Below are 25549 nucleotides of genomic sequence, written 5' to 3' on the forward strand. Positions count from 1 at the left end.
ACAGATTAAAAAGGCACATGGTGACATTACTAAATATGAAATACTGCTGTTCCTTCTGACAGGATTAGCTAAATACCTAAATGATAAGAACACTCCCCTGTATTTTTCCTATACTCAGAAAATGTGCACAGAAAAGTCACTCTTTGATCTATTTCACTAGCTTCACTTACTGTAGCAGGCCTTTGTATACATAAAAAAAATATTTTTAGTAGTCTGTGGCAGCTCCTTAGTCTTCCTTTGATGTAAAAGGATTTATGATCAATAGTATCTGAAAGCAGCTGGCATTAGTACAGCTGCTCTGAGTCAAGAAAAAAACTACCAAAAGTAATGCAACTCTGGCAAAACCGATACAGCTTTTGGCTGCTCAGAAAATGTAATTATCTCAGTAAATGTATGTGGGTTTGGTAATGAGTCTCAACATTTCAGATGGATTATTATTATTAACAACATCTTTTCACAGAGGCTTTATTAGATACTCTAAATCAGAGCTCAACACTTACCTAATAAATACCTCACTCCTTCAATAGGCTTTAGATGAAGGGACGCAGCACTGCACACAGAATCTTAATGAACAGGGGCAGAACCAGGCTTGCCAGAGATAAGCCTGGGGGCAGCACGGCAGTGTTTGAGGGATGGCGTGCTAGCGAGGTCCTTTGGTCTGCCATCTCAGTGGACGTAGAGGATGGAGATCCAAGCGGCATCAAAGACACAAGGGTTACTGATGCATTAGAAACCACGGAAGCGCTTGAGAATGATCCCATAGGAATTAGGGCTTCTCCCCGCAAAAGGATGGCAGGATCAACAGCCCAACTGAAGTGCATCCACACCAGTGCAAGCAGCATGGGCAAGAGGCAGGAGGAGCTGGAAGCCAGAGCGCAGCAGGAAAACTATGATAGAGCTGCCAGCACGGAAACATGGTGGGATTGCTCGTGCAACTGGAGTGCTGCAGTGGGTAGCTATAAACCCTTCAGAAGGGATAGGCAAGGAGGGAGAGGAGGTGGGGTAGCTCTGTATGTTAGGGAGTGTTCTGGTTGTCTACAGTTTAATGATGGTGCCAATGGAGTTGCGTGTTTATGGGTAAGAATCAAGGGGAAGACCAGCAAGACACCATGGTGGGAATCTGTTACAGACCACCCAACCAGGATGAAAAGGCAGATGAAATATTCTACAAGCAGCTGGGAGAAGTCTCACAATTGCTACCCTTGTTCTTGTGGGGGACTTCAACTTACCAGGTGCCTCCTGGAAATACAATATCACAGAGAGGGAAAAGTCCAGGAGGTTCCTGGAGTGTGTGGATGACAACTGCCTGGCACAGCTGGTGAGGGAGCCAGCGAGGGAAGGTGCCAGCTGGACCTGTTGCTTGTGACCAGAGAAGGACTGGTGGGTGATGTGATGGTTGGAGGCCATCTCGGGCACAGCGATCACAAAATGACAGAGTTTTAGAGTCTCGGAGAAGTAAGAAGGGGATCAGCAGAACCTTAAATATCCAAAGGGCAGATCTTGGCTTGTTTAGGAGCCTGGTTGACAGATCCCCTTGGGAGGCAGTTCTGAAGTGCAAAAACGTCCAGGAAGACTGAACGTTCTTCAAGAAGGAAATCTTACATGTGCAGGAGCAGGCTGTCCCCATGTGCCACATCAGCCTGGCTGAACAGAGAGCTTTGGCTGGAACTCAGGAAAAAAAGAAGAGTTTATGACCTTTGGAAGAAGGGGCAACTCAGGAGGACTACAAGGATGTTGTGAGGTTATCCAAAGAGAAAATTAGAAGGGCCAAAACCCAACGAGAAATTAATCTGACTATTGCCTTAAAAGACAATAAAAAAAAGTTTCTATAAATACATTAGTAACAAAAGGAGGACTAAGGAGAATCTCCAGCCTTTCTTGGATGTGAGGGGAAAAACACAGTGCAGAATGTGCTGATTTTGGCTGGGGTAGGGTTAATTTTCTTCATAGCAGTTAGCATGGGCTGTGGTGGCTTTGTGCTGGGAAGAGTGCTGGTAGCGCAGGGATGTTTTCGTTACTGCTGTGCAGTGCTTACACGGGGTCAGGTCTCTTCTGCCTCCCACCCCACCCCAGCAGTGAGCGGGCTGGGGGTGCACAAGGAGTTGGGAGGGGACACAGCCGGGACAGCTGACACCAGCTGATGCAAGGGATATCCCATACCATACAACACTGCGTTCAGCATAAAAAGCTGGGGGAAGAAGAATGAAAGAGGAATGTTTGGACTTCTGGTGTTTTGTCTTCCCAAGTACCTGTTGTGCATGATGGAGCCCACCTTCCCTTGGAGATGGCTGAACCCCTGCCTGCTGATGGGAAGCGGTGAATGAACTCCTTGTTTTGCTTTGCTTGTGCATGTGGCTTTTGCTTTACTTACTAAACTGTCTTTATCTCAACCCACAAGCTTTCTCACTTTCACTTTTCCAATTGTCTCCTCCATACCATCAGGGTGGCTGGTGGCTACATGGTGCCACGTAGCTGGCTGGGGTTAAACCACGACACAGAGGAAAAGGCTGAGGTACTTAGTGCCACCTTTTGCTTTAATAGCAAGACCAGTTGTTCTCCTGGTACCCAGCCCCGTGAGCTGGAAAACAGGGACAGGGAGCAGAATGACGCCCCCATAATCCCAGGGGAAGTGGTTAGTGACCTGCCACACCACTTAGACACACATAAGCCTATGGGGCCAGATGGGATCCACCCAAGGGTGCTGAGGGAGCGGGTGGGAGTGCTCACCGAGCTGCTTTCCATCATTTATCAGCAGTCCTGGCTAACCCGGGAGGTCCCAGTTGACTGTATGAGGTTCCACAGGGCTCAGTGCTGGGTCCTGCACTCGGGTCACAACAACCCAATGTAACGCTACAGCCTGGGGCCAGAGTGCCTGGAAAGCTGCCCTGGGGGTATTGGCTGAATACAGGCCAGCAGTGTGCCCAGGTGGCCAAGACAACCAACAGCATCCTGGCTTGTATCTGAAACAGCGTGGCCAGCAGGACTAGGGAAGTGATGCCCCCCTGTACTCGCACTGGGTTCAGGTTTGGGCCACTCACCACAAGACAGACATTGAGGTGCTGGAGTGTGTCCAAAGAAGGGCAGCAAAGCTGGTCTAGAGAACATAGGAGTGGCTGAGGGAACTGGGGTTGTTTAGCATGGAGACGAGGAGGCTCAGGGGGGACCATATTGCTCTCTACAACCACCTGAAATGAGGTTGTAGTGAGGGGGTGTTCGTCTCTTCTCCCAGATAATGAGAGAACAAGAGGAAATGGCCTCAAGTTGTCCAGGGAAGGTTTAAATTGGATATTAAGAAAAAGTTCTTCACTGAAAAGGGCTGTCAAGTGTTGGAACAGGCTGCCCAGGGCAATGGTGGAGTCACCATCCCTGGAGGTATTTAAAAGATGCGTAGATGTGACACTTAGGGACATGCTTTAGTGGTGGGCTTGGCAGTGCTAGGGTAATGGTTGGACTCCATGATCTTAAAGGTCTTTTCCAACCTAAATGATTCTATTCTACTAAGGCAATGCCATAAAGGCATTAACTTTACCTACAAGCAGCTCAGAGCAGAATCCTAGTGTGATCCATCATATGCTGATTATACTACTTTTGGGTGACCAACTCTAAAATTACATGTTAAGAAAACAGTTTTAACTGTGAATTGACTGAAGCTCAATCCAAACCTTCCGTCTGAATTCCCACATCTCCCCATGCCAACAGCAGAACACTTAGATCTGCATGATAATTCAACTGACATGTAACACCTTTTTTCCTTGGACTAGTTCTAGTAGTAAATCAATTTCCTGATCTGGTACAGCAGACACAAAAACATCTGTTAATAAAAGTGAGCAGCTCAGAAGATGAAAATGCTTCTTTTGACTAATCTCCACCCACTTAAAGCATATGTGAAACTACCTTAGGGATCTTATGCATAGGGTGTAAGAACACACGGCTATTAGCTACCAGTCCACTGGGGTTCTGGCCTCTGCCTTTCAGGGATATTTTCTTGTGTTATCCAATCATTCTTTTACATTGTAACTATTTAATAAGTGTGCATTTGCATTGTGGTCAAAGCTTATATACTGTAAAATACAATCTACTGTAAAGCTCTGAAGAATTACATTACATACCCACAGCAGTGTACTTCAAAAACTTATTTTCCTGAAGAAACATGGCATTTTCTAACTTTCTAATAAATATATAACTTTTACAGTACCGGTGCAGTAAATAACATTCACAAATATTTTCCTACAAGTGTTGGTTATCACCTCAGCAAACATTATTCATTTACTAATATTATTCATTTACTAATAACACAACAGTTAAAAACCACAATCCAGTGACTGTTTTAGCCCCAATGATATCATCATTGTAAGAAACAGTGTGATCCTCTACTATATCATCAATATTTATTTCATCTTGCAAAGAAATTACTACTGTTGATACTGAAAAAGCTCTTATTGCTCCAGCTGAAAAAGCCTGTGAATAAATCATGTCATGTTTAGATATGAAAAACAGATCAATGACTACTGAGCTGACATTTCCAAAAGCAGAACCTTCCCTACTGCATAGCTTTAGGAAAACACATTTCATTAGATAACATACTTTCTTTATAACAGAATCCTCTTAGTAGGTACTGTACCAAAACAATTGCACTGTATAAATGGGACAGAGAGAACATTCCGAGGAGAGAAATTATTTTAAATTACAGATACATGGCATAGTATTTTGAGTCTTTACTTACACCTTCCCATTGATGTTACATACCTGGAGGCCAGAAAAATCACCCTCAGGCGAGCTGGAGTGCCTCAAAGAAACTGGCAAGAATAGCACATTTTTTGAAAGAAATGAACCAGTATAAAGCAGTGCATATTAGTACTAATGTTGTTCTCCTCCATACAGCCAAGTATCGGTTTCCTTTCCTACTAGCAATGCATCAGTTTCATTGCTCAGCAATGTTAGAGGTCCAAGGGGGCCAAATTCCTTTTAATTAAAACAAAATTATCTAAGAAGATCCTACTGAATTAGTAATTTATGTGAAAACATCTTAAATCTTTATTAAAAATAGTAAATAATCACACTGAAAGAGCATTATTCCAAACTGATTTTATATATATATATACACACAATCATACTTTTTCCTTCAGCCATGTTTTATTACTTATGGATAGCTACTGCCCCAGACAGACAACTGCTGCAAAATGAGGCATTTTTGTCTTCTATACTAATATGGCTAGTGGAGACAACATCATCTGACTGGAGTTCCGGTGCAGCACACTGAATCACATGTTATTTTGCAGTTGTGACTCTGGTAAAAATGTGACAGCTGTGATCCACTCCGTTTAATGTAAATGAGGAACAGCTTTTAATAGCTTTCTCAGATGTGTTTTGATTGGGAAATATTTTAGATATTCTTGGAATAAAAGGTAAAGGAAATTTACATAGTGATTATAAATTAAGACCAATGACAACTTTTATTTACAGAGTTTAACAAACAGATTCAAGCAATTGTTACATTAACCATTCAGACTCTGAACATCATTAGTTTATAGCAGGCCTAACTAGTGTCACATTCTTCCTGGAGCTGTGATTAATTTCCAACATTTTTCTTTTTCCAACGAAGGCACCTCAGAGCTCTTGCCAGTGCTACTTGTCCCATGAGGAATGTGATAGTAAAGTTACGTTTATACCAGTCTCTAGGATTCCAAAGCCAGGAAAATTATCAGCACACAGAACAAGAACAGGAAAAGGTACACAATTATAATAAAATACCCTTTGGCATCGACAAATGACAATTCAGTGATGACCTGCATTTTCCATTCTTTGTGGGAACACTTTTCCTGCTTAATGACAGTTAAATAACCTATGAAAAGGTCTATGTGACTATCCACATCCACAAACAGATAACATGGGGACTGTAGGGCTACAATCATTGAGAGCTTAACTGTAAAAAAGTTAAGGGATGGATAGTTTTATGACCAACTGTATCTGAAGTCAGGTAAGATAAAATAACTGTAACCATATCTCATGTTTCAGAAGTAAAGCCGATCATCAAGCTATCTAGAAGAATTTCCTGCGAGTGCTGTGCTATGGGTAAGACTTGTTTGTGCATACATGAAGATGCATGTGTTGGGAAGGGCATAGTTGGTCACCTATAACTATGGGAAAAAATAAAACAGAAGTCACACCTCAAAGGCTAATTGTATAACTCAAAACAGGATTTTTTTTCTAGAAAGAAAAAAAGAAATATATTAGAAATATAATGCAGTACCTTTAAAGATGATGCCTTTAATATTGCCAAAGTTAGCCTTTGCATCTTTAAATAGTTTTTATGAAGCATGCATAGCTTCTGAAACCAATTCAAGATATAGATAGGAGAGTCTGTATCAGCCCTTTCTAACCTCTCAGAACTTGCTTCAAATTCTTGCCCCTGTTAGAAACTAAAATCACAATTTTTTTCTGGTTTCTAACAAGTACCCCATCCCCATTTTGTAAAATGTCATAGAAGCAGCAAAATATTGTAGAACTAGCAGGGAATATTAAACACTGGGATTTAGGTCTTCTCTTGAGATCTCTGTGGGAAACCTTGCATGTAGAGATCTAACATAAACCTGAGATACTAACCTCTCAGTAAGGATAGTAGCCAAGATCATGCTGACAAGCAGCACTGAGCTACCCCCTCAGATGTCATGTTGAATCAAAACATCATGTTAATATCACAACTCTTTCTTTTCCCCTTTCATGCCTCATTTCCTATACCCTTCTCAAATCTTTTTCCCCTAAACTAGACTGTAGTTCTAGTCTGTGTACCCTGAACTAAATATTCATGGCATCTATGCACAGTCATTGCTTCAATTTTAATACAATTTTAGAAGTTACACACTTCAGCGGCCAGTTTTCAGGCCAGCTCGCAACACCGCAAAAGAACACACAGCTGGATGCATAAACAGATTTTTATAAATATGACCCCTCAAAAATCCTAGTGCCTGGAAAAAGCTCTGCCGCTTCCAGGGCTGTGCAGTTCCACTTTGAAACTACAATGCAGCTGACACTACCTGATTTTACAAGGCAGCAACAAGGAAGGTCATGTTTAGACACAAAGCCTGAACTGTCTTACCATGAAGACAGGATACTGTCCCAAGGTTGCTGCAACAATGGCAACTGGTGACCAGTTCTAAGATAAACAATTTGCTTTCTCACTCATCAGCTATAGGCAACTTGAACAATAATCATCTTATTAAAAATAATTTTTTACTTTCCATCTTTTCATGCCGTTGCTTAGGTTTATGGTGAGATTCCTCCCAGCCCCATGGACAAGACAAGATGTGCAGATTTAAATATTTGTTACAGGGAAATTGTTATTACGGTGTAGTATGTTATGGTATACACACAATACATACAGAGAACCCTAAACCACAATTTGTTATAGATCAGTTATAACGATGGTAGAATTCTCACTAGCATTACACCACTAGGAATGCAGTTACACTCGACACCTTTGAGCCCAATAATCTTTCAATCCAATACAGAGAAAGAACTGAAGTTGTGGTTTCATATTCAGTGGGCAGTGCTACTGTAACTGGATTAAGTGCTATCCTCCCCCAGCTTCCCATTCCTTCCTCATTTCTAGCCCTCTACCAAGTGTGCACAGCTACTTGCAGGGTAACGTGTGTTTGCAAGTCATTTCTCAGTCATTTTGGATTCCAAACCCCGTTTATCAAGCTGTTGTATAAACAGTAAGACTGAAACAATGCAGTAGATGTTGTGAAGAAGCACAGTGGAACTAGGCTTACCCAGCTGTAGCTGAGGTTCTACACAGGATGAGTTTATGCAATCATTTCACTAGCTTTAGCACTAGCTTTGCCACATAAAACCCCCTGAAACTCAAGGCTAATCACTTTCGCTTTTACTGTGTGCTTGCAAAATGACAAAACTAAGAATGTTAAATATTATTTTCATTAAACAATTTTCCTTTGAGATTCATCGTATTTACTAGGCCTTAAGTCAACTAGAATCTGTTATATTGAAATTTCAAGTTTTGTTCACATATTTATCAGAGTCAGTTTGCAGCATGAAAAGACCCACGCCGTAAGAGAAACAACTGAGTGCCTGATCTTGTCTCTCTGAATCTTAGACACGAGATTCATCTCGCTACTAAATCAACAATAAGCAGTGGAAAAACTCAAATGATAATACAAATTTCTGTCAAATGCTAACAGCATTTAAAAAAAATAATTTTCTAAAGTGACAGTTTCAGGTGCTGTTTTACCAATTACAGGGAAAAAAAGTTCAAATTTTAAATTCAATCTTACGCCTTTAGACTGTAATGTGTAATAACCAACAAATACCTTCTACATACCTGTTATACTGCATATGCTTTCTAAAATTTTTACTTAGAAAGTCCTTGTAGAAGTCAGCCATTTCTTCTGCATTCAGTGTTGTTTTTTGACCTGAAAATAAGTTTTGGCATAACAGTGTCAAGCTAATTATTTGCATTAAAGCACTGGGTTCAGATGCAGGAGAGTTAGGTCTGACTCCTTGCTCCTACAAGTTTCCTTTGTAACCCTGAACAAATGCATACGCTTTTATCCTCTGGCTTTTTAAAACTTATATAGGGAACACAGCAGATTAAAAATACCATCACCTTGAAGATAGCATAACTCTTAAGCCCTTCTTACTTCTGCAAGTCACCATGTTTATCAGATCTTAGATTATTTAGGGAACAAGTGGACTCTGATGGAAAAGTATCTATCCTTTGAGTAAAGTTAATCCCTTGTGTGGCTGAAGTCTAAACAGCACCAGTAAGAGCACTTAGTAACTTAAATTTCCCCCTGTAAAGCAAGTCAATAAATATAGTCACTATCCATGACTGACATGGTATTTTCAGACGTACATTTTCTTCTGTTGCTACTGATAAATTTCAAGTAACTTAAAGTAGTGTATGTTCTGAGATGTCAGATTTATTAACAGTATAGTAGACAATTATTTTTTGAAGAAGCAAGTACAACAGATGACTTTGAATATGCCACTCTCATAAGCAGAATATAAGAGGAGATTGATTCTCTCCACAGACTAAGAAAAGAAAACCTGTGGCTACAGCACACATGTAGAATCCTGAGAACCAGCACATATTCTCAGCCTGCCAGGTAATTACTATGCAAACTTCCTGGCACTTTCAGTGTTTCTAAAGTCAGGATGAAATTTAAATGTTCCAGGGGACATGAATACAATGAAGGAGATGGAATTGTGATATTCAACTTCTTGCTGTTCCAAAATGCTCTTTAGGGCTCCTGAGACTGATCACAGAAATTTAAATTATTGATCAGTTCTATTTGTCATTATTTACAAAGCTAGTATATTACAATGGATTAATAAACTATGGGATAAGTTTATTCTACAACTATTCGAAGACTGCCTACTTAACACCTGTAGTTAATTTGTTTCTTCATACTGGTATCAGCAGAACTGATTGTAGATTCACTTACATATAAAGAAAGTAAGTTTTATTCCAACACTTCACATATATTGTTATTTCTCTTTATTTTTATATACACACATGCAGCTGTATTATAGAACAGAGTTAATCAACATAATTCTAAGAGATGTACATGCTTACTATTTTTACTTTTTATTTCTAGGCTATAAAAACAAGCCAAACCAAAACAGCAATACAAAAGAAGCATTTTTGAAACAACACAGAACTTAATTAAAATTATTTCTCAACAATCAGTGATCACCAGGATACAAACAGAAGGGGAAAATAATAGTCCGTGATATACACAATGTCAGAACAGATACTTTAGTAAACTCAAACAGATCATTATTCTGTGAACAAAATGTTCAACCTCATACTACAATGGCCAATTCACTGTCACTATGAAGGCATCTCGTTTTCAATTTCACATGATGAATTAGAGAAGCAACTATTTCACAGCAACTGTGCTCAGGCAAATAGCAGCTGCTGTCTCCTCAGAAGCTGTCTTATTCTTCCTCAAGGAAAAATATTGTATTAATTGCATACACTATGGACCTGAAGCCAAAAAATGCTCTATTGGCTTAGGAGGTATGAAAGGAAAAAGCTCCTTCCCCCTTAGACTATAGAGAATTATTGTATTACTTGGCTACAATTTCAGCACATCCGCTGCGGGGAAGGAATTAGGGATGAACAGTGCAACAGATGATCTGATGCCCACATGCACATCTCTGAAGAGCTCCTCCCCTCTTTTTATCATTCTCCTGAAAACAGTTCTTAATTCTGCCCTCAAGATTTACTTGTGACAGATCACAAAGAGCACAAACAGAATTCCAAGTTAAAAAGAATGCATCTTAAACTATAAACAAACATCTCACTAACCTGTTTCATCTCTCATTTCCAGACCCTTGGCTTTGAGTCTTGAATAAATAAATTCTTCTTTTTCCTGAAACAAGGTTTTCCACATTAGATTCTGATGTGATCAGTCCTTGAAATTAACCATTGTTTTTAATCACATAGCAGTGTAGTGCTTAACACCTTCTGAAATAACCAGCAATATTCACTGTACTTGGAAACATCACCAAAACATTTTCCTGAATCCAGCGAGTTAGTTAAACTGGTAACTTTGTCACTTAGATCCTGCTACGTGCATGCATTCAAGTAAGCGTTCTACTGAAACCACTTATTTGTGGAGTAAAGTTACAGCTGAGCTTCAGTATTGCTTGACAGGATCTGAACATTCAGTTTGTAAGAAACTATTAAGATGGCTTTAAACTGAAAAAGGGTAGGCTTAGATTGGATATAAGGAAGAAATTCTTTACTGTGAGGGTGGTGAGGCATTGGAACAGCTGCCCAGCGAAGCTGTGGATGCCCCATCCCTGGGAGTGCTCAGGGCCAGGCTGGATGGGGCTGGGAGCAACCTGGGCTGGTGGAAGGTGCCCCTGCTTATGGCAGAGGGTTGGAACTAGATGATCTTTGAGGTCCCTTCCAACCTAAACCATTCCATGATTCCATGTACTGTAGTCTCAAGTTAATTTGAGTAGAGAAAAACATGCAGCCTTTAAAAACTGAAACTTCTTAGATCGAAACAGAATAGTTATTTATTTGTACATAAGCTTTTCAAACTTAAAAAGCAGTTCTATGGAATTAAAAAACAAGCTTTGTTTTGTCCTCTGAGATCTTTGCAAGTTGGGGAGGGTATGATGATCAAAGACCATCACAAACTATGGTGCATTCCTGAACTGTTACAGTTCTTCCAACAAAATTCAGTGTCTAACCAATGCTGCGATCAGGAAAGAAGACAGACCATGACTGAAGAGTCTGTGCTTTTAGCTTTGTTGGGGTTTGCTGCCAGTGAAACAGGGCACGTCCCCGATTTACCCTTGGTGATTATACCCAGTTTCTCTCACGACAGAGCAAGAGCTGCAGAACCATCTTCAACAGCCACTCTAGTCACAGACAGGTCTTGCATGTAGGGTGGCTACTTTTTATTTTCAGTGCAAGACAGGAAAACGGCTAATATCATTATATGCCACTAAGCAGCAATAAGTTTAGTTTTGTATGTCATTTTAAAGAAATGAATGACAAAAAAATTCCACAAAGGCTCTGTGCTTACTAAAAGAAACAGTATCAATTACCACCCAGTAACAGCAGGAGAACTGAATATTACTTCACAGAGACCAAACTGCCTGATTTCAGGTGGGTGTGCCGGAGCTGAGCAGCACAGGGTGTGCAGTGGGCTCACCTGGCGGAAGGCGCAGTTGTGCAGTGCCCAGAAGCGCTGGTCACAGGCCTGGGACTCCTGCCGTGCCTCCCGCAGCCGCCGCTCCAGGGGTGACTCCTCAGGGGGCACGTAGAAGATGACCGGGCGCAGGTTGGAACGCGTGTCGGGGGGGCCAATCCAGTCATTACGCGAGTGTGCAGGGGGGCTGAAACCCAGGCCCTTGAAAATACAGGCAGAATTCATTACAACCAATTTGAGACAGACTCCAAAACCCCATACAACCTTCAAACATAACAGCATAGCAAGTTCAGAATTGTGCGCATTCATTTACCCCGACTGAAAGCAATGTGATACATTTAAAATTTATGTTTATTTAGAAGTACGCTACAGAGAAGATACCTTCAACTCTTCCAACAGACACAAATCTTTGTTATTTCCAAAATGCAACTTTTTTTCTAAATTTTTTCTATCACTGATGTTCTACTTCCTTAAAATATTTGATGGCACGAGCTAGCAAGTATGTAAGTCTTCATAATGCTACTTTCTTCGTGCATCCCTGCAAACACGCAGAAGCGTGCAGCTTTTCAGGCCGGGCTTAGTGAGATCTGCTCCAACAGCCCGTGACTTACCGCTCCGTTTGTGAGCGCGTTTTACCTCCCGTGTGCCCCCGCACCCCACCCGCGGAGGCCCGCCTGGGATTTACAAACACCGGGGGCGCTGGAAAACACGTAAACAACGCGAGGCCGCGGGAAAGGCAGGCTTTTACCGGGACGCGCTGCCGCGGGGGCGGCCTCCCCCACTCCCCCCTCAGAGCTCCGTGGGGGCGGGAGATCCCGAGGCCTCCCCGCGGCAGGCCGGCTCCAGGGCGCAGGAGCTGCTCCCCGCCCAGATTTACCGCGTTCTCCTGCCGCTCTCCGCGTCCAGCGGCGGGGCCGCCGGCAGAGGAGGAGAACGGGGCGGAAGAGAGGAGGAGGCGGCGGCGGCAGCCACCCCACCGCAGCACCCTAGCAGCCGCCATCGCCTGCTGGCGCCTGGCGCTTTACGGCGGTGTCGCAAAGGCAGGGGCGGGCGGGGCGCGGGGCGGCGGCCGGGGGCGGTGCTGGGAAGGGGCCGCGTCGCTCGGCCGCGCCGTTCCTGCCCCCCGTGGCCGCCCGCCCGGCGGGGCGGGGCGGGGCTACCGGTGTGCGTCCCGCTCGGCCCGTGGCGCAGCGCCGGGCCGGGCAGCGGATCCCTTGGCCGGGCGACCGGCGGGTGAGGCGGGCCGGGAGGGAGGGAGAGTGTACCGGGCGGCGGCGGTGAGGGGATTTGCGGCGGGGGCGGGGGGGAAGGCGGCCGCCGAGCCTCTGCTCAGCGTGCCCGGGGCTCCCCCGGGGTGGCCCGGTGTCATCGCCACTCCCCGCTTCCTGGGGCCCCATCGCCGGGGGGGTGCGGGCGGGAGGTGGCTGCCATGGAGGGGCCGGGCCGTGGGTGCTGCGGGGCCGCGGGGCGCGGGCAGGGGGGACCCTGCCGGTGGCCGTGTGCCCCGGGGGCCGGGAAGGGCCCTGCCGGGGCCGTGCGCCCGGGGGCGGGGGGGGCCGTGCGCCCCGGGGGCGGGGGGGGGGGCCTGCCGGGGTTTGTGCGCCCCGGGGGCGGGGGTGTGTGGAGCTGTGCGCCCCGGGGGCGGGGGGGGTCCTGCCGGGGGCCGTGCGCCCCGGGGGCGGGCGGCCTTTGCCGCTGTTCCCGCGGGCTGCGGGCGGCCGGTCCGTGCGGCGGCGCCTGCAGAGGCCGAGCGGGCGGGGAGAGCTGCAGGCGGCGGGTAAAGGCGGAGAGCTGGCGTGTGGTAACTAAAGCATCACCCCTGCAGCCCGAGCGGGAGGAGGAGGTGTGCGGCGGTAGAGGAATGGCTATGAAATACCAGCCGAGCGGTTTATTCCTGTCGCTACACATATTTAAAATAGCTGTAATGCTGAAGTGCTTCAGAATGTCGTTTAAGTTGCGGTATGTGCTTGCATAGCACTTTATTAATGACCGGTCTTCTCACTTTCCTTGTAGTTCATCTGAAACTGGACAAAAGAAGAGAATGGATATGGGTAACCAACACCCATCCATAAAACGGTTGCATGAAATACAGAAGGAAGTCAAAGAGATTGAACAGCAAGTGGTTGTCTTCAGTGGTCTCTCTACTGATCGAGATTACAAGAAATTAGAAAGGAGTCTTACTAAACAGCTCTTTGAGATTGATTCTGTAGACACCGAAGGAAAGGGGGATATTCAGCAAGCCAGGAAGCGAGCTGCTCAGGAAACAGAGAGGCTGCTTAAGGAGCTGGAACAAAATGCAAACCATCCGCGCAGACTGGAAATAGAGGCTATATTCAAGGAGGCACAGTCACTTGTGGAACGTGAGATCACACCCTTTTACGAAGGAGGTAACTGTATAAGCGACGAATTTGAAGAAGGTATTCAGGACATTGTGTTGAGGCTTACCCAGGTGAAAACTGGAGGGAAAGTTTCTTTACGCAAAGCAAGATATCGCACTCTGACAAAAGTATGTGCTGTTCAGGAGATTATAGAAAGCGGTGTAAAGCAACAGCTGTCCCTGCCACTCTCTAATGATGCGCATCCTTCGGTCTCCAAAATTAACTCTGTAATGTGTGATGTGAACAAAGCAAGAGGAACTCTTATTGCGCTTCTTATGGGAGTGAGTAGTAATGATACCTGCAAGCATCTGTCCTGTGTGCTTACAGGCCTCATTGCTGATTTGGATGCTTTAGATGTCTGTGGTCACACGGAAATAAGAAATTACAGAAAGGAAGTCGTAGAAGAGATCAATAAATTGCAGAAGTACCTGGACTTGGAAGAAGAAGCAAATTCTACTCACGCTTATGATTTGGCACAAAACCAGTCCATTCTAAAAATAGAAGAGATCCGTAAGAAAATGAAGGAAGTTAATTCATTACTTTTAAAAACAGAAAATGCTTCTGATTTGTATTTAGGATCCAAAGCAGAATTGCAGGGGTTAATTGCCCACTTAGATGAGGTGAGTCCAGGAAAAAACCCCTGTATTAGAGAAGCCAGAAGAAGAGCAGTAATAGAAGTTCAAACTCTTATAACATACATTGATTTGAAGGAAGCACTTGAAAAAAGGCAAATGTATTCTGAGCAAACTGCTGCCGAACATCAGTCTCATAAAGCAGTTTGGACTGTTCTTGGAAACTTGTCTCAAATTCAGCAGGAGGTGATTTCATTTGATGGAAACAGAACGGATAAAAATTACATGAGATTGGAAGAACTTCTTACGAAACAACTTCTAGCACTTGATGCTGTTGATCCACAAGGTGACGAGCGGTGTAAGGCTGCCAGAAAGCAAGCAGTAAAGCTTGCGCAGAATATTCTTTACTATCTGGACATGAAAACAGATGAATGGGAATACTGAAACAGCCATGGCCTAACACAGAACATTTTTTCCTTTGGCACTTTACGCAGATCACTGGCAGCGCATAATAAAAGTGGTGTGTTCTGTGCTTGCTTAAATCACGGAGATTGCATAAGCAGTTGACTTGGCTATATGTCTGCTATCCCACGCAGTCACCCACTTGCCATGGCAACTGTCAGTACACCATCAGCAATTCTGGTCATTGCTACAAGCAAAGAAGTGCAATTCTCTGAAGGAATAGTTTAATACTTGATCAAATGGTGGCTTCCCCCCCGACCCCCCCACCCCGTTTTTGTTTTAATAACCTTGTGCAATGTTCAGCGAGTGCAGATTTATTAAATGTGGGGAATCTTGCTTATGGTACAGTGCTGGCAAAACTATTTTAAAAAGACTGGATATGAAAATTAGTTTTCAAGCATGAGGCTCCATCCAGCAACTTCACAGCAGTCTGGATATACTCTTAATGTGCTGTTACGACAAAGTATTAAGGGCAAAAAACCTGCTGGCTTTTGGGTTGTACTTGATTTATTCCATCCATCACACCTTTCTGGGTGTTTAGATTTCTAAGTTAATGGAGCTGGAATGCCAACTGCAAATTAACATTTACATAGGCAAAGCCAATTAGGTCTTTTTTTTTTTTTTTTTTTTAATACCAGAGCCCTTTGATTTGTAAAACCAGGTCTTTTGTTAGGGAAAAGTCTTTCAAATTACTCCTTTAAGGTACTGAGGCTTGGAGAGGAAGATCTGTACATACATACTGGTCAGATAAACGGGATGTTGAGGATTTCAGCTGCCATCCATAAACCCCTGAAAACTGCACTGAACTTTATTTAGGGGCTGCTTAGGTGTCTTTTTAAACTCGGTTGTTAGATCTGGTTTCGACTTTTCTTTTCACAAGAAAACAGGAACAGAAATTCACTTTGAAGTGAATGAGCATTTTGGAATTATTTTTGTAAAATTAGGTAGCGAGCTATAAAGATGTCCTCGATGTAAATGTGTGTTACATATTTTATACTGGTCAGGTGTGGTTTCAAACATGTCTTGGAAAGGACTTGTGGCAAATGTCTCTCTTTGCAACTCATCACTTAATTGTTTTAATAACTTCATAAATAAGCTTGCTTGTACTATTGTATGTACCTACCTTTTTATTTGTGGCTGCTAGTGCCAATCACATTTCTACTGGAGCATGTTTTTTGGCATTTTTTTGAGAGCATGGCATTGAAATGAATTAATTATAAAGATATATTGAATTATGGATATTTTTGCACTTAGCTCCTTCATGTTGAATTAATGAATTATTGTTCTATAGATGATGATTTGCACCACTTTAAGGAGTAAAAACCATTTCGGATGTTAAAATAAATATTTTTAGATCTATTTTTGACTGATTAGAGATGACAGTACTGTCTGTGAGAGACAAGTGCCTTTATGACACCACTAACTTGCACCGTCATATGTAGATATAGGAACTGTTTACTGGCAGCTTGATATATTTGTAATCTTTGCAAACTGGATTTCTCACATATAGATATATATAATTCTACTATAATATCTGTCAAATTAATGTAATAGTTGAAAATTGTTCTCTAGAATCCTGAGAATGAATGTCGAATTTGGGAAATAAGTGTTCTGCTTATAAACGAATGCATTGACATGGGGATGGGGGACTTGGGGCAGGTCTTTTGTGCCTATTGCTACAGGAAGGAGAGGATATGTTTGCTCCACAACATGCTTTGAGATGTGGATGTAAGGCTGTGTAACTTCAGAGTGTGAATATATTTTGTTTGTGATTGTACAGGTGATAGCTTTGCAAATTTACTTGCCAAAAATGATCTATTTTTTCAACTGAGTACAGTGCCTGAGGCACAGTTTGGCAATGACATAATGTTTGTCGGAGGATTCTCTGCTCCTTCAGAGGTACAACCCCATTGAATTTATCTCTTTTTACCTCAAAAAAATCATATCCCCTAGTTAAAATTCCAATCTATTTATATATTATGTGGCTATTTTATTAGAATATTAACAATGTTATACACCTGAATTATTTTACTCATTTCAAGCTTTCTTCTTGTTCAAACTGCAACTTCTGATTTGCACTTATGTTTTTAGGAAATGAAAGAATTTGGTAGCGTAATGGTGGTGTTCTTTTTTCTTTAGTATTACTGTCAGGTCTGCAGTGGTTACTTGTTTAAACGTTTCACAATTTAGTGTCTGTGTTCATTGGAGGTTATGTGTGGCTTTATAAATGTTTGATGCACTTACATAAAATGAGTAAGTATAGTTTTCAGATCTGTTCTATTTTAAATTTCTATGTCTTTTAGCTTTTCTGAATGAATTATTACGCCTGTGTCTCTAAGAAGGCCAATGTGTAAGGTTAGTGTAATTTTGACTGAGTAGAGTTCATTAGCAAGTTATGTGAATTAAGTTTTTTTCCATTGTTCTGTAATCTAATAAATCGGCTATTTCAATTCTATGGTAAAATCCTCATCTGGAATGGGATTAATTCAGTTTTTGCATGAATGAAAGTAGTAAACTAAATATGCGTAACCAAAAAATTAATGCACAGATTTCTCGAGATCTTGTCCTGAAGAATGTAATTTCTGGTTTTTATATCCAAAGATTGAGGGACACACAACTTTTCTTTCCTATACAGCAGGCTGAAATAATCAGCAAAATGTAAATAGATCAGATTGCAGGAGCCTGCATTTTAATACTATACTGAAATATGATAACTTTTCTATGTGCTGTGTTACTTAACTTAGAGCAAAATAAATAATTGGATATTTGGGGGAGAGACAGTCCTACTTCATGATTCCTATTTGTTAATTATATTCCTTTTAAAATTAGTTTTCTTTAGTTATTTCAGTGTTTATTTTTGTTGTTTACCACTCTAAGTGGTTTTTCTATTTTATCAGTTTGGAGATTTTTGTTAAATATGATTCCTGCTTTCTCAATTTAACAGAAATTATATTATGTGTTCCTTATGGTGTATATGTCTTGATTTATTGCTGTGTAGGATATGGCATTTGTATATGCAATCTCAAGATTAAATATTGCAGTGTTATATTCTTGATTATTAATAAAAATACATTACTACCTTTTATTAGGTATTCATTTGAATGTTGTGCCCTGCTGCCTTTCTCTGTTTATTTTTGAATGTGAGTTATCAGAATGTAAATTATTTTCATCTTAGAGAAAGTGTTTTTATTAAACATGTAGACATAAAGCTCCCTTTTTTGTTTTGTTGGGTTTGTTTTGGTTTTTTTTCTCCTTTAAAAGTTTGCGTTTTCACAGCTGTATTTATAAAAATAAAGTTCTTTGTGTGGAAACCACTCCTACCTCTACTTGCTAAATCTGATGCCTTTTGGTTTTCTCTGCATTGAACCTTACATTACAATCATTACATTGGATCATATAAATAGGTGTTCTGTATCATAGAAACATCAGTCATTGCTCGCATTCTTTCTCGAGCAGTGGCTTTGCATGCTCCTGGGCTTCAGCTGGATGATCACTGCAAAAATGCTTGTGGCTGTTCTAAGATTCCGTCACTTTTCTGTTGAAGGATGCTGCCTTAACAGATGGGCTTGCAAAACCGATGGTATGAAGTCTCTTCATGTGCAAAATCAATGTGGATTAAGGAACCTTTGGTAGGAGTTAAGGCAATCTGAGTTTAAATGGTGTAGATGAGGCGTATTCACATGATCGTCCTGATGGCTCAGTATGTTTGCTCAAGATGCAGTAAGCCAAGTTAGCAGTTCACTGCCGATGGAAATCAGAAATTCTGTTTCTGCCCAGAAAGCTGCTGGCTTTGTGCAGTTTCTGCTGCTTGGCCATCTCCTATGAGCTGATTTAATCCAATAAAACAGGAGAAAACAGACTTAACGAGAATGGAGTAGGGAGTTTTCTGTGGGTTTAGGGGGTCAAATTTGCTTGTAGAAAGGCATGAGGGCCAGAACTACTGCAAAATGAATGGGTGGGTCATGCAGCAATTTTAAGATTTTCAATAGCGGTTAACTCATTGGATCAACCTTCTGCGCAGTTAAATGTCTGGAGGAGAAGGAATGAAAGAAGGTGGCGCTATCAACTCCTACACACAAGTAGGAATTTGCTGCCTTTGTAATGGGATATGATGAAGGCAATGCAAGTGAATCGTGTGGAAAATAAACCCGTTGCTTTCATTTGTCTTGTGTGTTACATAGTAAATTCATGCAGTAAAAAATACACAAGTGATCCTGTTGAAGTGCTGTACACAATCTGGGAAAGTTTTACCCAGAAGACATTTGATAAGAATAAGGTTTATGAAGGTTGAATGTTCTTACAGGTAACAATTTCACTGTGTCTTCTTTTTTTCCCTTGTAACAATGTAGCTTATTTGAAGGAAATGGGTTCTTCAAAGACAAGCACATCAGCTGGGCAATGGCCCTGTATGTTGCTAAGCTGGCTGCTGACCTGTTTGTCTTGATCAAATGTTTATTTGTCAAAGGAGAGAACTTGCTTTGCTAAGATTTTTTTTTTGCCTGTGTTTGGGCCAGGCAGATTTTGGTGCCTGAAATGGTTTAACTGGAAGAACTGTATTTTATTTCCATATAGGTGTATCCTCCTCTCCGGAGAATTCTCAGCTGAGAACTTGAAGGAGTAGGACTTCAGTACTGAACTTATGGATTGAAGACCTGGGGGTTTAAGCTGGTTGCCAGCAGGAGACATATAAGTGGCAGGATCCAGGAAAACATTCCTGCTAGAGGAAACTGCTAGCAGAGACACGACCAAATGTTCAGAGCTGATGTTTTGGGTGAGCTCTGTGTCTATTCCCCTGTTGCTTATGAGCTTTCATTGAAAAAGTGGATTCGTGGGGGAGTATTCCTTGAAATACTGTCAGGCTTTCTGTTTTAGACAAAGCTGAGACATTGTGTTCAAGGCTTTTGCTGAGCCACAGCAGGGCATGTACTTGTTGTTGGCTGGTCTGGGTATCGTTCTGTTTTGCTGCATGGAACAATTGTGTAGATGGTGCTTTCAGTTATATTAGTAGGCATGTGCATGTCAGCTGAAAGCTGGTCATTAACTGAAGAAGCTGAGGATGAGCTGTGTTTTTGTTGAAGGCTTTGCACAACACTTCCCCTTTCTCTCTGCAGCACTTGGTTCTGGGGACTGCCAAACACAGGTGAATGCATGAATTGCACGCTTGTCAGTTCAAAAATGATGAGGACCCTAAGTCGGCAAACTCTTTCTACAGGACATAAATTGTAGCCATTAAAAATGGAAAAGTGCAATGAGTTTCTTAATTGGGCTATTTCTCCTCAATTAGTTTTGCTAGACAAACTTCTGTGCCACAGGAGTTCCTTGTGAAACCTGTATTTCAGGCAGCTAATCAAAAGCATCTCATGAGGGAAGAAACACAACGATGCAGTGCAATGTTCTTAGTAAGGTCCTGTCTTACCTCCCTCCCCGACTGTATCAACTCCGGCAGAGATACCCAAAACCAAATCTGTGGTCATGACCACCAAGAGGTCTATAAGCCAAATAAAAAACCCGAAGAAGCAAAGAGACAAGAAAGGCTGGAGGAAAACAAAACAAAAACCTAGTAAAGTTGTCCAGCTATGGTTTGACCAACTCCTTTTAGATTTATAGTGTAAGAAAAGCAAGCAAAGCAAAGCTCCCTGTTGCCCTGTTGCAGTTACACCTAGCCCACACCCTGCAGTTCAACATTGCTTTCCACCCTAAGTGCTCCTCCTGGGCATGGTCCGACCTCTAGCTGATGAGGGTTAGCCTTGGTGCACCCTTGGGCAAGACGGTGCCACCCATCTCTAGGGATGCCAGAATTACCTTCGTTCTTTCTGAAATGTCTGGTCATGGCAATTCCTTAGCATGCGCTCGGAATATCAGCGTGGCTTGCAGAAGACAGAGTGCAACACGAAGGTTATATCCTGTAATGAACTGGTAAATGGAAAGGATGGTATAATAACTGGTAGCAAGTCTGAGTAAATTATCATTTGCTGAATTTCTTTAGTTTTTTAAAGAAAATTCTTCATAACATTGTTTTATTCAAATCAACCTGTAGCCTATAATCGAATGCCTGTTTCTTACCTTCCAGGTGTGTCATGCTATTACCACATGAAAAGGAGGCTTGAAGAGCTCCGCCGTCTATGGATATTAATGAATGGCCTCTGCTCACTTTCAGACAGCTAGTAAAAGCCAGATTTTCCAGAATACTTAGCATCCCAAAGTTCCCACTGTGACAAGTAAAGCCATGCTTTGGAAAGAGTCCATCCATAGACCCACACACCCTGTCATTTCTTGTCACAGACAACCACAGGATCATCCTTGCAGCTAATCAAGCTGCAGCTTAGAATGGCTTTGCCTTACTCCTCCAGTGAAAGATTGTTCCAAAGCATCATTGCTGTGAGGATTGAGTAACCTAATTTCCAGCATAAACATATTCATGAGAAGCTTTTCTTCTCCCTTAGTGTGTAGTCTAGAATACATTTATAGGGCAGAGCTGAATTGCCTCTCGGCTCCCGTTTTGCTTGGCTACCAAGCAAATACACCCAAACAGGCTGAGCTCCTTTGAAAATCTCTCCTTTCTGAATCCAAAGCAAATTCTTAATAGTCTTTTTCAATTTTTTTTCAAGAGTTTTTCCTGTCCCTGAGGTAGGAGTCCGTACAGGTACATTGTTTGATGCATTGTTTAAAAGAAGTCTAAAAAAAAAAAAGTAGTATCACATCTGTAGCACTGCAAATGTGAAAAACTGAACTATGTATTTTTAGTACTTTCTTCATGGCATTGTCTTCGTGCCCAGCCTGTTTTGCTGTTTGGATATTCTAGCAATCAATAATTTTGAGTGGCCTGCAGAAAAGGAGTGGAAACATTTTCAACCTCTACTAGGTGTTTTTTTAGCAACAGTAGGTGTGTTGCTTGAGGAACCATGTGTCAGTGGTTTTTAGATCAGCAGCTGTCACTGATGGTTTCACTTGGCTATAAGCATGAGGGGTTTTAGGCAAGTACAATAGAATCCAAACTAGATCAAAAGCTTCCGCAGGGAGAGTCCACCCCAATTCATCACAAAGATCTTTGAAATCATCAGTTAAAAGAGGACACTGTTCATGAAGTGTGGCCTTAGTGTAGAAGGATGATTTACATTGCTATGATGTATAGATGTGCTTTCAAATTTGAATTGAGTACAAAAGTCTTAAGAAAAAATATCTAATAACTTACAGAATATCTTGCTGAACATACATACACATGAACATTCATATGGTGTGTGTGCTGTGTTTTCCAACCTTCCTCAAATTACAAACTCAAAAGAAATACATATGGCAAATTAAAATCTACTGACAAGAGTTGCCTTTTGGGAGCTTCTAGAAGGATGCCAGGGATCACTGGGAGTCTGCAGAAGACTAGTTGTGAGGTGGCTCCCTGCAAGGTTTACATAAATTTACAGCAATGAGGGCAAGTAATCTAAAATAAATAATAAGTTACAGAAATGCAGTACAGCCAGTGAAACCTCTGCACAGCTTCTCAGCACCCCTGTTTTCAGGAAAGAATCCAATTTATTGTCTCTTGTTTCTACAGAGCTTTGACTTTCTGATGTATTTTGTCTCTGTCTTTTGTTATAACCCTTAATTCAGTTTTGTGGCAGGTTTCTTAAGTTCTGTTTCTGGTTTATCTTGTTCTTCCCAAGCATGAGTTGCTTCCCAAGTTACTAATTCTTTTGTGTCTGCTGTTTCCACCACTTCACCAATGGCTGAATTATTTCTCTGTCCTGGTGGAAACCTTACAGTTTACATTCAGGGTGCATTTTTTAGTTGAGTTTTCTGGAAAAGATAAATTTTACTCATTTGGTCAAACTGGAGACCCTGAAAAAATACATGCAGTCTACACGAGTGGACGAGTCATGGATCTCTGGGACCAAGGCTCTGGTAGTTGTGAAGAAACCATTTAAACTAAAATGCAAGACAGCTGGGAGGACTTTATGAGCAGAAAAAGAGGACATTAGGAGATTGTAACAACAAATAAGAAAGCATGAGAGGGTAGAAGAACTGTGAACCAGGTGACTAAAAAAATAGTAATATTGCTGATATACGCAGCTGATGGAAGGAGTCGGGGGACGGGGTGTGGAATGGGGCGTCAGGAGCCAGCATGACGGCAGGGCAGGGCAGTGACAATATCCAGGCTGCCCCAGGAGTCCGGATCATCAGACAGGTCTGATGATAAGGCAGGTCTGAGGTTAAACCGGCAGGTTGGGGTCAGGGCCCCAGTCAGTGAGTCCAAATAATCAAGGATGGTAACAGTCATATGACAATGTTTTAGGCAGGTTTTTCTATTAGGTTAGGGGGTCACTGAAGAGGTGGTAGTAGAAAATAATCAGTGATTGAGTCAGCACAAGGATAAACCCTGGGAGATTTGGGTTTGATCTCAGCTCATAAGGCTGTATTCCTATAAATTCAGAGAGCTGTTCAGCAAAATCAGCTGAATATCTCAAGGACCTGAGCATGGAGAAGGTCTGGACTTTCAGTAACTGTGCAATTTCTGATCATATGATACAAAAACAGCCACATACCAGCACATCCACCAGTTCATGATGCAATTGCATTCCCACTTGCTTCCTAGGGGATGATGCTATATAGGATGATGCCATATGACTGGAGACTGGCAGATGCAGTATTTATACGTAATGCAAGGCCAATTGATCTTGACTCACAGAACCTGATATGGAAATTTGAGTGGTCACTACAGTATCACTTTCAGTTTTGGCACTACCTCACGGAGAGCTTTCTCATGTATTTCTACACAGCTGTCCCTACAGTGTGGCCATAAATGTGAAGATGTTCCTACAATGCACCAGAGACAATATCTCCAGTACAGAAAGGGAAGCATGACTGTCATTGCACAGGGCAGTAGGGAAACCCCCTTTGAAATATCATATGCAATATGAAATATCATATGCACTTTTGGTCATTCCCACTCAGGGAAGCTTAATGACTACAAGAGGTGCAAAACAGACCAGGACAGTGAAGGACCTGCTTTAGTGGAAGGCATTAAAGGAGCTGGGTTTTGTAGCCCAGAGAAATGAAAGCTGAGGAAAAAATGTATGATTGCTCTCTCTAAATAGTAGGGTAAGTATCAAAGATGAAAAAGCAATTACTTAAGTTAATGGATGCTGAGGGCAGAAATACCGATAGATAGAAGTGAGCCAGTCTGGGAATGAGACGAGAGAATTTCTGAAGGAAACTATATGAGATGTTGCCTTGACTTGGTTACCCCAAAGATACCTTTGATTCCTTGAGTATCTTCACTCCTAAGTCTTCTAGTACAGGTCATTTTTATTTTTATTATTATTATTATTAGAAATAATATTTCTATTTAGCTTACTCTTCTTTGGAAATTAATGCATCATCCACTTTAGAGTAGCTATAAGGTTCTGTTAAATTCTTACAGACAGGAAGCCATGCTGTGATGGTAATGTGGCTAAGTAAAGCCCTCAAGGTGCCCTCAAAATTTAGGAAGTGTACTTTAACTTAGGAAATGCACTTTAATTCAGCTGCCCAATGCACACAGGTTGTAATTACCCTTTTTTAACAGTGCATGAAAAGTTATTAAATATTTCTCTTGAAACTCCTTATTCAATATCTGGCTTCACATTTATATAGTTTCCCACAAATAATATAAATCCTACTCTGTACTATACCATTACTAGTTTCATCACAGCCTCAGCAGATTTCACTGACATCGATGAGTTTGATTTCAGAGCACCCGTGAGAGCTTGGGTTGTGTTGTTGTTCCTTGTTCCTAACTGGCTTTGGACACCAGTTGGTGTGAGAGGCTGCACTATACTTACTACACAGGATGTTAAAATTTCGATGGGCACCTCTAACATGCCTTCACTGGCTGTGTGGGAGCACACTTCAGGAGCCCACAGCCACCAAATGAAGATGCTTTTTAATAGGAAACACAGAAAACAGACACCTGGCAGTCACTAAGTCACAGAATCAGCTTGGGAGGGACCTAAGGGGATCATCTCATGAATACTTTTGTGTTAAAAGAGGATTAATGTCAACAGATCATGAGAGACCAATATTTGTGTAACCTTCTCAGAGAATCCACATCCTCTGCAGGTAGCCTTTTCTAGGTTTTTACTACTTCTATAGCTAGCAAGTTTTTCCTAACAGGTTCACTCTTCATCTAAAGATTTAAATAATACTGATTTTTTCCCCTTCTTACTCTATCCCCATAAATCTAGAAAGTAATTAAGTAATCATTAGTAATAAATAACTAATCTCCTATTATTCACAGAAAACAGCTGTTTCTCCAGCTCCCCTTTTAGCATTTGCTTTCATAGGTTAAGCACCCAAACAGCTTCAGTATTCCATCACAGAATAACATCACACCTTATTTAAATTTCTGGTGCTGAGGTGGCTTTCCCATAGATGCTCACCACGGGCCTGTTTCTTGAAGCACTGTTCCCAA

At 41.8% G+C, this 25549-nt stretch overlaps 2 protein-coding genes across 2 annotated transcripts; one reads left to right on the forward strand and one right to left on the reverse strand.

The window, feature by feature from the left end:
• Positions 1-5434: 5434 nt before the first annotated feature.
• LOC121091593 (cytochrome c oxidase assembly factor 8) lies at positions 5435-12731 on the reverse strand. The gene is made up of 5 exons (XM_040601576.1): positions 12571-12731; positions 11697-11894; positions 10334-10397; positions 8339-8429; positions 5435-5675 (listed from the first exon to the last, which is right to left on the reverse strand). Exons 1-5 carry the CDS (start codon positions 12691-12693, stop codon positions 5570-5572), a joined length of 582 nt encoding a protein of 193 aa, XP_040457510.1. The 5' UTR covers positions 12694-12731; the 3' UTR covers positions 5435-5569.
• Positions 12732-12794: 63 nt separating this feature from the next.
• On the forward strand, positions 12795-18201 carry BAG5 (BAG cochaperone 5). The gene is made up of 2 exons (XM_040601763.1): positions 12795-12926; positions 13707-18201. Exon 2 carries the CDS (start codon positions 13735-13737, stop codon positions 15085-15087), a length of 1353 nt encoding a protein of 450 aa, XP_040457697.1. The 5' UTR covers positions 12795-12926; positions 13707-13734; the 3' UTR covers positions 15088-18201.
• The last annotated feature ends 7348 nt before the right edge of the window (positions 18202-25549 follow it).

Source organism: Falco naumanni, chromosome 7 (genome assembly GCF_017639655.2).
Source record: "Falco naumanni isolate bFalNau1 chromosome 7, bFalNau1.pat, whole genome shotgun sequence".
Classification (NCBI taxonomy): Eukaryota; Metazoa; Chordata; class Aves; order Falconiformes; family Falconidae; genus Falco; species Falco naumanni.

Excerpts from the sequence above, each read along its gene's own strand:
- LOC121091593 (XM_040601576.1), bottom strand. The coding sequence starts at position 12,693 with ATGGCGGCTGCTAGGGTGCTGCGGTGGGGTGGCTGCCGCCGCCGCCTC. Across the intron at positions 10,398-11,696 it reads ACAACTGCGCCTTCCGCCAG|GAAAAAGAAGAATTTATTTA; the intron begins GTGAGCCCACTG and ends ACCTTGTTTCAG. Across the intron at positions 8,430-10,333 it reads GGAAATGAGAGATGAAACAG|GTCAAAAAACAACACTGAAT; the intron begins GTTAGTGAGATG and ends ACTTATTTTCAG.
- BAG5 (XM_040601763.1), top strand. The coding sequence starts at position 13,735 with ATGGATATGGGTAACCAACACCCATCCATAAAACGGTTGCATGAAATA.